Source organism: Wasmannia auropunctata, unplaced genomic scaffold (assembly GCF_000956235.1).
Source record: "Wasmannia auropunctata unplaced genomic scaffold, wasmannia.A_1.0 LD334508.1, whole genome shotgun sequence".
NCBI classification, from domain to species: Eukaryota; Metazoa; Arthropoda; class Insecta; order Hymenoptera; family Formicidae; genus Wasmannia; species Wasmannia auropunctata.
This window is the reverse complement of record NW_012028382.1, coordinates 709,888-725,459: the sequence shown is the minus strand read 5'-3', so window position 1 is coordinate 725,459 and position 15,572 is coordinate 709,888. Positions and strand designations below refer to the sequence as shown.

General features: G+C 43.7%; 1 protein-coding gene across 1 annotated transcript in view; it reads left to right on the top strand.

Moving 5' to 3' along the window:
* Positions 1-10,403: 10,403 nt before the first annotated feature.
* Positions 10,404-15,572, top strand: part of LOC105458495 — a 60,747-nt gene continuing 55,578 nt past the window's right edge. Inside the window, exon 1 of the mRNA XM_011703838.1 lies at positions 10,404-12,734. Coding sequence (XP_011702140.1) covers positions 10,404-12,734 — 2,331 coding nt within the window. The remainder of the gene's footprint in view (positions 12,735-15,572) is intronic.

Below are 15,572 nucleotides of genomic sequence, written 5' to 3'. Positions count from 1 at the left end.
CATGTGGATGGAACATGTACAGCCTCGCCAGATTCTTAACTAATAAGCGCAGCATACAAAGCTTCCTTCTTTTTTTATGTTAGGAGACGCCCTTTATGTCAAATTCTGCATAATAACAAAATAATATTTTCACACGAGCGCTACATCACGTTGATGCATCTTCGCGGGTATTAAAACTGCGAATGCGTTCGCGCGCTGAATAACTGCTTAATCCACGGATAAAATTCAAACGGGCAAACGATTTACATCCGGTCGGGAGGTATTTCCAACCCGTTGGACGACTGCTGAATAATTCGACCTATTTTGTGCCATCCGGCGGCGTTATGAATAATCGCTCCATCGTCAGTTCGGTTGTGTAAGGATCAGGACACACGTGCGGGCTATCTACATGGCCGCCGGAAGCATGCCCAGCAAATTGAACTCCTGCAAGTTCAGAAGCGACACAAAGGGTATTATTCGATGAACCGGCCGTCTCCCCTGCCGTTATCCTTGCCCTGCCCTCTCCTGAAGGGGCCAGCGGTAATCGCTTTATATGGTCAGTCGGGAGCAAAACAGAAACGTTAAACTCGATCGATCTCCCTCTCGGCCCGAGACGGCGCGTCCAAGGACGCGAGGAGAGGACCCCGGGGAATTCGTCCTCATATAATTGCACTTGACATATTTTAGCCGCGCGCGCTGCCTCGCAAGATTTAGAAACGCCAACGAATCCAATTAAGGGCGAACCGGACGGCAAGATATGCGCCCTTCCACACCGCGCCTGAGCATCGCCCCGTGATCGAAAGTGGATCGTAAATGCGGGGGCGGAATCGATACCATCAGTAAAGCCTTAAACGAAATCCTAGGAGTTCCGAAAGCAATACATATACTTAGCGCGGAGCGCTACAGTTTAAAGACGCCATTTAATCGTCTCACAGATAAGAATCTAATGTAGCGTCTATCTGAAAAAGACCTCGCGGCAATCAAATCAATTCGGTATAATTAATTCCTCGAAAGGTATCGCGAATACTCCGCGCGTCGCGCTGCTCCTTTCGTGACATTTTGTCTTGAGAATTTTATTTCTCGCTCTTACTTAAATCACTCGGTCCATTTCGGAAACTGTACATTTCGTTCGGGGAAAGCCAATAACGCGGCAACAAAGACGGGGTTTTATACGCGACGGCTACTGTAAAGCCGCACGCTTTTCCATTGTCGAATCACTCAGCGTATTACGTTCACCGAAATACCCGCGGACGTTCTAAATAGCAATTTATAATCTTATTAATGGGAATTAAACGAGTGCAATTTTGCTGATAATATGTCATAACGCGTGTGCCATGTACGCCGCGTTGAAATTGATTTCTTTGAGAATGATGCCAGAGTTTCTTGTCAAGAAAGTTATTCATTCGAATAAATTCACGCTCGAGGTTCGCCTTAATTTGCATACACAATTACGTTTTGCATTCTAAACCAAACGCGAGCTTTGTATATAGAAAATTTCAATTTAAATGTCGCGGGTCGCACGGAATTGTCGCGTAAATGTTGCATTACAGTTGTTTCAGCATTATATTATTTACCTGCAGTTACACGTTTTTATTCACCGCAAAAAAAAAATGAATTTTATTTCGTTCTGTTTCGTTTCTCACGGTCTTCATCTTATACTATGGACTTCTTCGAAATGCGAAACTTTTAACTACGCTTTGCTAAATTACTACTCCTTTCAGGATATTAATTGCTCGAGTCGCCATAGAGAAGTAAACGCGTTTCAACATCCGAAAGGTTAAAACGCCTTACAACATGTCGGCGCACGCCCGACGGTTTCGTTTACTCATTAAACAGGAAACTACATCCCCGTTGATTGCAGCAAACTCTTCAAGAACAATCGACGGGAAGTCCGTTGTTTGTCGCTCGGAGTCAATTCAAAACTTCAGTCCGTGGAAAGTATATAGCGGCGCGAATGAAACGGGGGAGGCAACACAATCCCAGCTCCCACGGATCATTTCTGAGAGATTAGACGAATGCATCTCCAGCGTGAGGGGCCGTGCGCGCGCGCGGCTCCTTTATGCTGTACGCTAGTAAATTATTGGCAGAATAAAGTGAGCGAAACTTATACAGCGAAACACCGTCCGCGCTCTTATCGCCCTTCAAACTTTGAACGAAGTTTATGCTGAAACTCGAAGAGAGGCGGTATGATGCGTAGTACTACGTAAACTACCCGTCAGAGCCGTTGCACGTACATAAATCGTCGATCAACATTACTTCATTGTCACGATTTGTACGCGGTTCGAGAGAATAAGGTTTATTACTTTCCTAATTGAGATTTTCGTCCACGGTGTAGCAAAACTAAACCCGTTCTCAATTGCCATCCGGAACTTTCGCGGGGAAGGGTCACTTCTCGTTACGCGAATAACTGTGCCGGAACGAACTTAATCGCTGTGAGATTAAGAAGGAAAGGTCGCTTTCAGGGCGGCCATGGTAATTGAGGAGGTTCCATCGAGACATTTAAGGAGTCATCCTTTGATACATGAAAATATCGAGAAAGCTTTTATCAAATGGTAAATGATGTTCTGTACATCTCTAATATAGCCTCACTTCACTTTATCTGCTCCTGGGCATTGATTAAGAAATTGGTTAATTAATTAAAGAGGAGATGGCGAGAGAGAGAGAGAGAGAGAGAGAGAGAGAGAGAGGAGGGTCAAAGTTTTAATAGTTTTTAATGATCATAAAAGCGTGCGACAAATTAAAATTCTTATAATGAAGATAATTATTAATTTTATACAGCGCTGTAATTTTGAACGGTTAATATCCAAATGTTGAGAGTAATTATTATTATATATGTAACTCTATAAATTATTAACTACACTATATTCTAGCCCAGAATTAATCACGTCAATTAATAATTCATCTTCTAATAATTCATCCTAGCTATATAATATAAACTCTCTCTGAAATATGGGTATCCAGCTGCCAGTTTCCGAAGCTATGAAAGGACAGTGAAAAAAATTCACGATCGAAAGAAATTTTCTCGCGTGAAAAGTGTCGAGCGACGCGACGCATGTGTTGCCGAATGTTCAAGTGTCATAATGTCCGACGCCGGGAAACACGCTTCGTGAGCGAAATTGAAGGAAGGATCTAGGATCTACACGAGAGGATCTCGCGCCATTCGAAAACCCGGGACTGGGGAAGCGGGCGGAAAGGAAGGAGGATGACTCCTCTCTCGTGTACTCAAACGTAGGGTCGTAGAAAGCACGGGCGGCTGCGCGTTAGCCGCTAAAACTCCTCCTGGCAGACGAGGGTTGGCGAATATTACGGGGCAACAGTGCGCGGACCGCCACCACGCGACGCGGTTGCTCCTTCGCGGTGCATATCGCTCTGAGCAAAAGCGGTACCAAGAGACACCCGCGTTACAGCGTACGCGAGCACCCTCGAGGAACCTTGCACGAGAGCCACCACGAGAGCAAGTGGTTCGTCGTGGAAAAAAAAAAAGAGCCGGACGTCGTACCACCGCATCGCCGTGCTTGCCGTCTCTCTTCGTCGAGGGATAGAGAGGGAAAGAAAAAAAAAGCAATAAATATATTTAGCAATTTAGACGGAAGCACACGCGTGTCATGTTTGAAATAAGCTCCAGGGACGCGATGCGTCGTTCCATTAATTTACCCGCCAAATTGAGCGCGGGGAATTGCGACTCTGTACTAACTTTTCCGAAAACGGTAATGCCAGTGCAGTGCGAGTCACTTCGCCGGGACTGAGACGATTGTTATACCGCTGAGAATTTGACAACTGGCGAGGGGCGAGCAACGCGATCCGCGAATTAACACGAGGCAATTAAGGGCTCGTGAAAAATTCGCGTCGCTCGTAATACCGATACACGGAAAGATTTCGAGCATTTATCTAACGGCGTCGTATCACCGATCATATATGAGAGTCCCAACTGATGATCACGTTGTTTTAATCACACGGCACTATCTTGATACTCGATAGTGCTCGGAAAATATTTAGTTACAACGATACTAGCCGGCGAGTGTCGAGATAATCCTGAAATACAATCGCTATACCGTGGAACAATCAGAGAGGGCGATCCTGTGGGATCAAAGGGCGGAAGCTCGATTGGACGTCCCGTTCAGTGCGTAAATTGGATGTGTCGTGGGATGCACAAATTGGACGCGCCGTGATGAAGAGTTTCAGTGACACTTTCCCGAGCGGGCATCGGGATTAATCGCGCGAAGTGGACCAGACCGCCGAATGCTAATCGCCGTTGCACGTTGAAAAGAAAAACGGCGCCCGGCCGAGCTCAAACGACATATAACGGAAGTAATCGGTGGGGATCCCGCGCGCCTGTGAAAGTTAGCAAAGAGACCGCCGGAATCAATTTCTGGTGAAACCGTGCGCGAGAGAAATGTGGCCAGGAGAGGAATGCCGCACAACTTTACGGTAATTCGCATGCTTATACCCTGCTTGACTTTGCCCTTTTCAGGTTCGCACACTTTAAAGCGGCCCGAGCGCCGACGTTAATAACTCTGGGATCATCCATCGAGATTTAAAAAGTCGTATGCGCGCAAAAATTATACTCTATATTTAACGCGATCCCTTCTGCGTCTCCGAAATCCGTTTATCGAAGGCGCTTCCCACAATGGATATCGGCAGATATTTTCCGACGACAACGCGCGTGCACTTCGTTTAATGATCAATGATACTAACGATCGCAGTTTATACATGTCTGCGGAGCTGTCCGATGACAATTGCAGCTTTGCATTTTGCAGTTTCAGCAATTAGCAAATTGTTTATATATTAATATTCCGTAGAACGTGTTTCAATGCGGCGCGTTACAATACGTATACAATATACGTCGATGAAATAATAATTACAATTACTGGCAGAGAAATTACGTGAAAAATGATTTCATTTGTAAGCGTAATCGCGCAATCTTGTTGACACGTCAATTTGTAACTTCTCAAACGATTTTACGTAACTTTCTTAGCTCGCTTCATAATAACGCGGGATTACGCTGACGTGTTTTCTTCGCGTACCTATCGCTGAAATGCGCATCTTACAAAGTCACTTATGCGCTCGAAATCATTTTCCCTTTAACACCGCCGACTTTTCTTTCGCGGAAAATTAAAATTCGTGGTTAAACTTGAAGAGCCGACTCACGTTCACGAAGGAAGGACTTCACGTCCTTTTCAAATTTTCTTTACAGTTCGGTGCTTTGTGCGTGAGAAAACGCGCGCAGTTCCTGAAACTTCCGCCAGCACGATCCTGTCGACGTCGAGAAACTCGATATCTTCCAGTTATTTTGAGGCAAGCTGCGCTAAAAACTTTTGGCAGTCATGTAGCATGCGAGATAGCCGTTAAAATCCAACGTACCGTTTTCGTGGGATTTTCTCGGCAGCGGTTTTGCCGCCGGTGCCTCCCTTAATTTTCCTGAACGAGGAACCGGTGTCGCACGTCGGGTATCATTAGCACCGATAAAATATATCGATCGATTATTTAGCTTGTCAGAGATAACGATTCAATTAACAGTGCATTAAGATGCCAATGTATTCACAGCTGTAGATCGGACGGGGGCGCTGTGAATTTCTTGGCGTCGCCATCTTCGGCGTATCAATTCGAAATAATTCTATTAATCCGAACCGAGGTGATTTTAAGCGTACGTCGAAACCGATGTCGATTACTTCGCAAAATAGCATTCGTTATACGAGACGAGAGAATCGAGAAGCGAAACTGGTTTCAACTTGTAATGATTATCTGACTAACTTTGACGAAAACGTTTCCGTAAGCTCAAATTTAATCTCAGCCACATGTCGGACTTGTCTACTGTTTCTGTAGATCGTCTCGTTGGAATACGCCACATTTGTCTAGCAAGAAGTTTAGAGAGAGCAGAATACATCAGTCTATCAAAACGTTTCCGCATTAAGCATCGAGTCACGTCCGTCACTTCAATTTAAATAACAGGACTGATAGTTTTATCAAAAGTTACAATTTACGTCAGATTATACAAATATATTGTATTTGTAAAATCAGTTAATTAGCTAAAAAATGAAACCGCGTATAAGAAAATAAATTGAAAGTTCAGTCGATATTGCGAAAATTAGATCTTTTTAATAGTTGAAACGAACAGAATCTTTTCTAGGTTTACCTTCAATCTCCGCCATTAACTGCTTAACAAAAAGTAATTTTCCGAGATGTTTTTTACAATCGTTAAGGAGAATGGAGTTCTCTGTAGGTTACTTAAAGGTCTGGATCTCTTCATCCCTCTAATCTTTTCTCATGCGGCTTCTTTGCATTTTCTTCTGCTTCTTCTTCTTCTTGTTCTTTTAGTTGCTGGTTACTACCATTATCCGTTATGTATTGTATTGTTCTCGGAAGATTTTGTCGTAAGAAAAACATATTTGTAGAAAATATTGTATCAAACTAACAAACAATAATAGTTATAATTAATGTAATTATAACAATAAAGTTATAATTAAAAAACTATTTTAACAAACTGAATATCAATGGCAAATTAGATGTAAAAAATGTGATTTTACATTGAGATATGATCTCCATTTATAAAATGTATACTTGATATAATGTAATGAATATTCAATTTCATTACCTGTTTGACTTTATCTAGTTTATCACAGTAAGTTTTCAATGCAAGTAGATGTTCGAGAAGCCAATATTCACGTCCCACACATAATTTCGAAGAAATTCCTCTAGGGACTCTGAATACCAGAGATAGCAAACTCACACCGTAATAATTTACTTATTAAATTTTTTATTTAAGTTTCTCCAGGAATGGATTTTCAGATTTGAGAATCCTTATTCTCACGGAATCAGAAAGATAATCACGATTTGTAATCAAGTTTGCGGCAATGGTAACTTCACGCGAAGTTCAATAATAGCGATTTGAAAATGGGATTTGCCAAATAATTTGCCGCAACGACATCCGAAAGCATTTCCGACTTCGTGGCACCGTTGCACCGTTGCCGCGGACACCACGAGGTATCTGAGACATTTCTTGATCAGACACACCGTACATATATCCTCGACTTCCGGTATGGACGACATATAGGAGAAATACCGGAACTGTCCGTCCTATACACATCACTCACCGTCTCTCCGTTCGAATTGAATCAACCCGCCCCACCCTTTATCGAGACATACACGGGACGCACGATCGCAATTTACGGTAGGTCAGGGGTCCGATGGATATCTACCCCTCCGCGAGACTTCGCATCTTCCGCTCTTATGTCAACCAGACGAGGAGTATCGGTGCCACCCTTCGTCTATCGCGGGAGAACGTCATAATAAAACAGTTTTATTGGGGCGGGCAAGATAATACTCCTGGCCGACGGGGAGTAAATAATGACATAGTCCAGAATTGTGCCTCATAAATATAAAATGATTTATAAGGTCGACGAGAAGAAAGGGAAGAGAGAAGGGTATTGATCATGATTAATAGCGCACGACTAAATGGAGTTGTATTCGTTATAGCGGAGGGTGTTAAACCGGGATTAATGCGTGTATGTACGATTTAAAAAGTGAATACACACACGATTGAGGCACTTACTATCGCTAGACTTTTGTATATTTTATAATAGTTGTTAATTATTATTCTAAAGCCTCTGTATCTTAAACTTCTTAGAATGCTTAACCTTCTGTTCGGAATTAGAGAGCAGAATAGAAAAGAGACTCGTGCGATATGTAAGTAAATAGCCGCAAGCAGAAAAATGTATTTATAGGAGAAATGTATTCTTCTCTGCCGGTATTTCCGACATTAATGTTTTTCAACCATTTATCATTCTTTTTGTTAGCTGTCATCGGTTCATATTAACTTTATTTGAAATCTGACAATCATCTGAAATCTACAATATATATGTCCGAGCTTTTAGATATTTTATATACGTATTTATAAATGTATATTGTCATCTAATCGTAATGGAAATATAATAAAAACGATATGATAGATTGGATTAATTCCAATCTATCCATTATTGAAGAGAGAAAGAGAGAAATTTCTATTCAAACATAATTTAATTGTTTAATTTTAACTGAAAGTCACTCAAAGCAAAAGGCAATTATGAAAAAATTAACTATAATTATTTAATTTTTATTTATATCTTTCAGAGATCACATTTTTAAAAATATTTTATTTCATAGCAAAAATTGCACGAGCAACAGATTGCCAGAGGTATAATAATATATGCGTATAAAATGAATTGCATTCATCTTGTTATTTCAGTTTGTTATACCGTCGTCTAGTTGTGTGATGTGTATTTAAAATAACATTTAAGCGAGGTCAACAATTTCATTGCCCGAGTGAAAAGTTAGCCAGTCCGTTAAGCTACCTATTGCGATTCTCGTACCGTGGTTGTTCCCATCACATTGCGCCAGCATTAAGCAGATTACGCGACGAAGTTTTTGAGTTTGCGAGAACAAGTATGTTTCACCAAACGAGCGACTCGCTTTTTCAACAGGAGACAAGCGCCGCGTTCCGCAAAATCTCGTAATTCCGATCCGAGACGAAAAAAAGAAAGAGTAGCGTGACAGAATTACAAGACGTAATATCAGATTCGTGCTAACATGCTATATAACTCCCAAACTTCTTTTTCCTTCGATGTAAAAAGAGAACAAAAGGAAGGGTCGGACAGCAGTCCGCGCTTCGAAACATTTCGTGCGCCTTCATAACACAGTTTGGGAGCTAACAGCGTTACTAGCGCACCGATACTACCGTGTAACCGTATTACGTCTTAATGGATCTTTCGACTGCGACAAAGGGGCGGTAAATGCCGCTGGACACTTACCTGCGCCGAGCATCGACTTGCCGTAATTGTGAAAGATGTTGATCTCCCTGCGGTCTGTATTCGCGCAATGACAGGCACTGTCACGCGTTATCTCTCGGTACAAATTTTACTTAACTTTCTACATCCCGTTTCGCGCCCGCGTAATAACGACGTAGATAAAACGCCCTCAACCTCGAAGACTTCTCTAATCTCATTCGAGACCCCATTACCAGCCGATGGAAATCGAATTACTACGGCAGCTTAGTTTGACCGCTTTTCTTTCGCAATCTTACCCCCGTGAAACATATTTTCAAACACACTTCGATATTGTTAGATATTCCGCGCGCGGATAAATTCTATTGTTCATAAAAATGAATATTGACTGCTCTCTATTCTCTCCTTTAATAAACAAGTATTATCAGATATTATCGTTACAAATGATATTACACGTTAACAATAATAACTGATATTTTCATTGATCTGGATGCTTAATGTGCAAACAAGTTTTACCCGTGCACACGCTCTGAGATATAAAATATACATGTTAACAATTAAATCTACCTATTACCGCTCGCTTCATACGCAAGTGTAAGATCCGTGCAAAAAAAGGAACGAGATTAACGAGCTCTGATACGGGGATTTTCAGAGCTTTAAATTCTTAGCGTAATTAAAGAGAAGCCCCAAAGTGGCTCGTAAATGTAATACAGTGTCGCAATTATATTTCCTGGCACGTAATACCTCCATCTGAATTTCATTTGTGCTTGCTTGCCAATTTCATAAAATTATTTCATTCCTGTAAGCCTATTATATATGGAATTGAGAACATCGAATCCTCCAAGTGTAAAATCGGCCCGGCCTGATATCGGGTTAGCCGGTCCAGAATTTACGTATGAATATTTCCATTAGTAGATTACTTTATTTTCCAATTACACGGGCGAGTTTCGTTACCGATCGCTGAGTCCCGATAATTGTTGAAAATTATAATTTAGGGCGCGTTATACACGCGTGAAAATCTCTATCGTAAAAACGGATCTTAGACGAGAACTTTGCAAATGCGGATTAAATATAAAGTACTTCTGTAGAAAAACGACGAAACTTTTCTTTACGCGAGATATACGCGAGGGGGCTTTTGATGCTGGGTGGAGAGTGGTATCTGTAATGTGAGTGAATAAACTTTTTGCCTATAAATAGCGAGAGGCTCAAATAGTTTCGCGAGTTACTTGTCTGTACAGCGAGTTACCTGATTTATCCGCAAGTACTTTTTCGATCTCGGAGATAGAAAGGATGAACGTAATAAAAACTATCGAATTCGATATATCGATTCCATGTATACAACGAAGAATACCATCTGAATTTATTGCATTCGGCAATGTATAGAGGAAATATATTTGCAGAAAAACGATTTATATATTATATTGCGTTCAGTAAATTAAGATCGCTTCGAGATCAAGTCACGACAAAAATTGATTACCCGCGAAAAGCTGTTTATTTTCAATCGCACTTACAATCCGTGTGATATATGATATTGTATAACGCGCGCTATCGATTTGACACATACCTCGCGCTGATTCGGAGTCAATCTCACGACACGATCTCTCTTCTTTTGCAGATGAGGAGGAACCGGAAGAGCGCCTCGAGTCGTCACAGAATCGACGACTGATTATGACGCGCGTCCGCACGCGGTGGCATTTCTCTCGTCTCCTCCTGTTGTTCTCTTCCTCCGAAGCCCTTCAGGCACGCCACTGCCTGACCCTCCTCCTTCTCGGCCTTACCTCTCTCCGCACAGCCTTATCGTGCGACGAAAAGACGAGGCTCCAGAGCCGTGACCTGAGCGCGCTTCCCCGTTACCTTGAGGCACGGAGATACCCGGAGCGGAGAGACCTCGACGCTCCCAGAGTGATCCCGGAATGGATGCAACGCGAAAACGAAGCTTCAAGCATGGCTGGTCAAAGTGCTAGCGACGTGGCCAGTGACGATCATCCCGGTGATTCGCTGAAAACTCAGAGGGACCGCGATGGATCCGAGCCGTCAGTGACGAGGCAAGCTTATTTCGACGACGATATCCTCGCGAGCCGTAATAACGATCAACGCGGCGATGATCATCGAGTGCGTCCTAATTATGCGAGTAATTATTCGAAACGGAAATCCGACGATCGATTAGGCGATCCTGCGAAAACTCGACAGATTCGTGACGGGAGCAATTTTCGAAGTATGAAGCAGCGTGAAGAAAGTGTGAAGAAATGGTTGAGCAATCTGGTCAAGAAGCGACATGGTGCGCCGACGCTTCAAGTTACTCCTTATTACACGGTGAATCAGGCTGTGAACGAAGTCCAATTTCGCGATAGTGATAATGAAGCAAGCTTGACGATTTTAGACGGATCACGCCCAAGTGCCGGCAATCCACCCGAGATCCCCGTTCCCGATCGCGATGCCGAGGACGCATTAATCGAAGTTTCGATCGATCGGTTGCATTCGCGCGAGGCGGCTCCAAGTATCAGTCAACCGACGGAGCCAACGAGAAGTCGACGAGATCGCAATAGAGTCAGTTTCCAGGCAGAGCGAGCGGGTCTAAACGCCGATAATTTATTCGCCGAAACTCCCGTTGCGAATGAACGCACGAGCGATTATTCGGCCCATCGAAGTTTGCGGGAGAGCGAGGCCTTGAATGAGCGCGATATTGACGTTGCGGCGGAGCGCCGTGACGATCTCGCGAGTGATCGAAGCGATCGCGGGATTGGCGGCTTCTGGACCGCGAGGCAAACTCATTTAGATCGTCGCAATATATACGCGCTTGATAATCAAAGCGGCGGCGGTGGCGCGGGTGCACGCGGATCTCGGAGCCCGGCCGATCGGCTTCGCGAGAGCGACGGTGTCGTAATAAATGACGTTCGTAATGAGTTCACGAACGCAAACGCGAGCGATTCAAACGTCAATGCAATCGCGTTCGATGCAGCTGCCGATGACTTCGATGTTGGCGTCATCTCAATCGAGAACAAAGTCGAACTCGACGGAACTTCGGATATCGAGAATCGGACCGATGCCGACTCGGAGTACGTTGACAGTTCCTTGGATATCGATGGAGCGGAAATCCGCCCGGCGAATTGTCGTAACGTCGCGTGCTCCAGGTCGAGTGATGACGACGTGTCGGTGATTAGAATAAAGAAGTTCGGCGAAGCGAAGGAGTCCACGAGCGAGGATCGAGGGTACGAGGACGAGGATCATTTCGCGCGAGTGGGCGAAGTATCGACGACGCCTGGCAACGGCAGCAGCGATACCGATATCGACGTCGACAGCGAAGCGCCTTTCACCGGCTTCGAGGGTTCTCAGAAATTTCCCGTAAAAATCAATCACAAGTCGCCGGCGGTGCCGGCGCAAGTCGAAAAGTTTGACAGGCGACACTTCGGCCCGCACAAGGAGGACGTACTTGAAGAAACATCTACATGGTACACCGTGCTTCCCGACTTACCAAAGAGTCCCAGCAGAGACGTGCTTCGTCGCAAGACGAGCGACGACGACGACGACGACGACGACGACGACGACGACTCCGACGACGACGTCGTAAGCGAGATGAACGAGGCGGACAATAGCGACGAGACGACGGAGATGGACGCGAAGCGGAATGTTACTTACGACGAATCGTGGCTATCCGGCAATGAAGTACCGAAAGAACGTACGTCGGATTTCTCGGGCATTAACTTCGACGAAAAACTCGACGAAAAACTCGCGGTGACTACTGCGAACATCGCGGACAGTGAGTTCGACAGCGCGACACGCGATAGGAACGATTCCGACGGCAGAACGGAGATCGATGTAACGACGCCGATGGAGAAGACAAATATAACCATCCTGGGTCTCTTTGAGATGACGCAGGGGTTGAAACCGAGGCCGGACGGATCCAGCGAGCTACAAGCGGCCAAATTGGCGGTCGAGCGCGTCAACGAATTGGATATCTTAAAGCGCTTTCATCTGCGGCTTATTTACAATGATACTAAGGTGAGTTTTACTTTTGAATTAAATAATTACAATTAGAGGAGCTCCTCTTCCACAGAACGTTAGGTTTTGATAAGCCGAGAAACGAATGTTGATAATATATACATGTTTGAGATAAAAATCACACAATTAAGAGACGAATTAATGCAAGACAAAAACGAACGGTGATTTCTGTTTGAAACAATTTCGCATCATTACCGTCTTTGTTCACAATTGATTTTCGTGTTCGATTACCGATACAGAACTGCGCGATCTGTGTAAGATTGTACCAAATCTATTCAAATCTGCCTTTGAATCCCGGTAGCAAGAAATTATTGAAGCAACGCAATCTGACTTACGCAAATCGACTTTTACAAATCATCAGCTTTACCGTTATTCCGCATAAATTTTTTCCGACAAATATTGAAAAATACCGATTACTCGCTATCTATTCTGTTTCTTCAACCAACAAAGCCGATTGAAGGAGGCATCGCGATGAAAAATGCAGACCACAAAGTCATACGGCGATCGACCAGTTAGCGGATTCTTATAGCATCTTCTGTAAAAAGTACACAGTTTAAAAATTATATGTTATGTATCGTTTACTTTGCTCACAAAACAGACGAGATATTAACAGATACAGATATTAACAGATACATTTTCTATCGAAAATGTATCAAATTATAAAAAGCGGAGACAAAAGCGAGAATTAAAGCCCGCGCGAATTTCTCAGATCCTCTCAGTTGTCACTAACACGTTGCGCCGGGATTTTCTCCGGGCTTCCAGCTCGAAATTTATAGTTTATTGGCAGCAGCCTCCTGTCTGCCGCCCGCACCCGTCTTCTCCCGCTATCGCTTAAGCGCTTTAGAAATGGTACACGCGCCGAAAAATTGAGGAATGCACCCAGATGATGGGCGATTGACGTCACTGGTTAACTCGTTACATGAGCAACGTTAAGCTCTCACAGAGCTTATCAATGATAATTGCAGTAGAATTACTTCTTTTTCTGCTAAAATCGGCATATATAGATTGATTGTAAGAGCATACCGCACACGTATATAATATAGGTATATTATTAGACGATCAAACTTCTGTATCGATTTTTCTACATCAGTGCTTAAATCACATCGTTTCTACGATAATCAGGCCTCTCGGCCGCCGAGATGAAATCTCGTATTGGAGAGAGTTGACCAAGCGAAAATATCGCTCAGCGCCCGTTCTTCGTGCGTTTGCTATTATGAAAAATAGCTTCGCGTTTGGGCGAGGCATTGTATTATAATGCGCTTACACGAGGCGTATGATGAGATATGCAAGAGCTTCGCGCGCGATTACTTTGACGTTATCACGAGAATGCCGTGTAATACGCGATATAAGGAAACAGTGTGTGGATTTGCATAATGTAAGGCGTGAGGGGAAAGGATGGAGGGGAGGAGAAGGGGGAAAGATGCCGCGAGAGAAGGCGTCGACGTACCGATGAGGCGTGAGATAAATAATTTATCTCACTCGAGGACAGAAAGCGCTCAATTAATCTTGGATTTATGATTTTTAAGCTGCCCTAAGCCGCCAGCGTCCTGTCTGTAAGCCTCTCTCAAACTACGCCTAATCTCTTGCACAGTTCGCAAATTCTCTGTCTACGCGACAATGTCACACGGTCCTCCTCCGGCGACAAGCCGAAACCGCTGTCAGATGCCTCGCCTCGGAATAGCTTTGAATATCTTCTGGCAGCGCAACCTAACTACCATACGCGTTCCAACATGCGATGCTTCCAGCGCATACGAAATACTCTTCGTAATGCTCGTTCACGTTACGCTTTGAAATTTAATGATGGCGATCGGCTCTCCCGTCCCGTCCTTCGGTTTTACACGGACTTAAACGCGTCGATAAAAGCTGTTTAAAAGAGGAATGTATAAACTAAGGAAATGCGTATTTCAGAGGAACGGTGTAGAATAAATTTCACTACGAGTCTACGAGATTTCACTACTGATCCAGTTCTTACGTTGTCGGTTTCTGAAAACTTTTCGCGTTGATGTAAAAAAAGTTATACGCTAAGCAAAAATGTAGTACATTTAATTAAGACTCTGTTTTACATTATAATATTGAACCGACCGTATTTGCGCTGGTAATGGGACTAAATATACTAGCAAAAATATGGCATATTTAATTAAAACTCTTTTTTTACGTTACAGTATATTGAACGACTCTATTTACGCTAGTAATGAGATTTGCTAGCGCGAACAGATTTTTTTCTCCCAAAATTTCATCGTCCTCTTCTCTCGCTTCTATTATAATTTACATTTCCACACGTGCGCTTTGCACTACGTCCGTCGCTAGAAAATGGCGAAATCAGCACATCAAGTGAGACCTCCGGCTTCCTCTCGATGCCGCTCTGACGCACACACCATGTCTCTCGTCGCACAAGGAGTAAATGCACACGTATGCGAACGCATTTTTCACGTTTTCGCCGGAGGCAGAATTCTTATAATTCTGTCAACTCCATGCCTCTTCGTCGCTAAAATATTTCAAGATTATTCTATAACACGAGGAACTTTGGGATTTAGATCTAATCCGTTTGAGAAAGATGGGAACTTTTGCCGTTTGTCGAAATGATATATTGCAAGATCTATTATTGTCCTTGTCCCTGCGTCGCGTCGTGATGGAAAAAAAAAGAGAGAAAGTTCGTTTGATACCAAAAGTTTCGTTTAATCATTCCGTGCTCCGACGGTCACCTGAAATTCGGACAGATTTCAAGCGAATTGGCAAATGCCACTAGCGTGCATACCGGAGTGCGGCTTACGAAACAAACTGACCTCGTGTTTACCCTAAAAGAGGGGAGCGGAGGGAGGGAGGGAGGGAGGGAGGGAG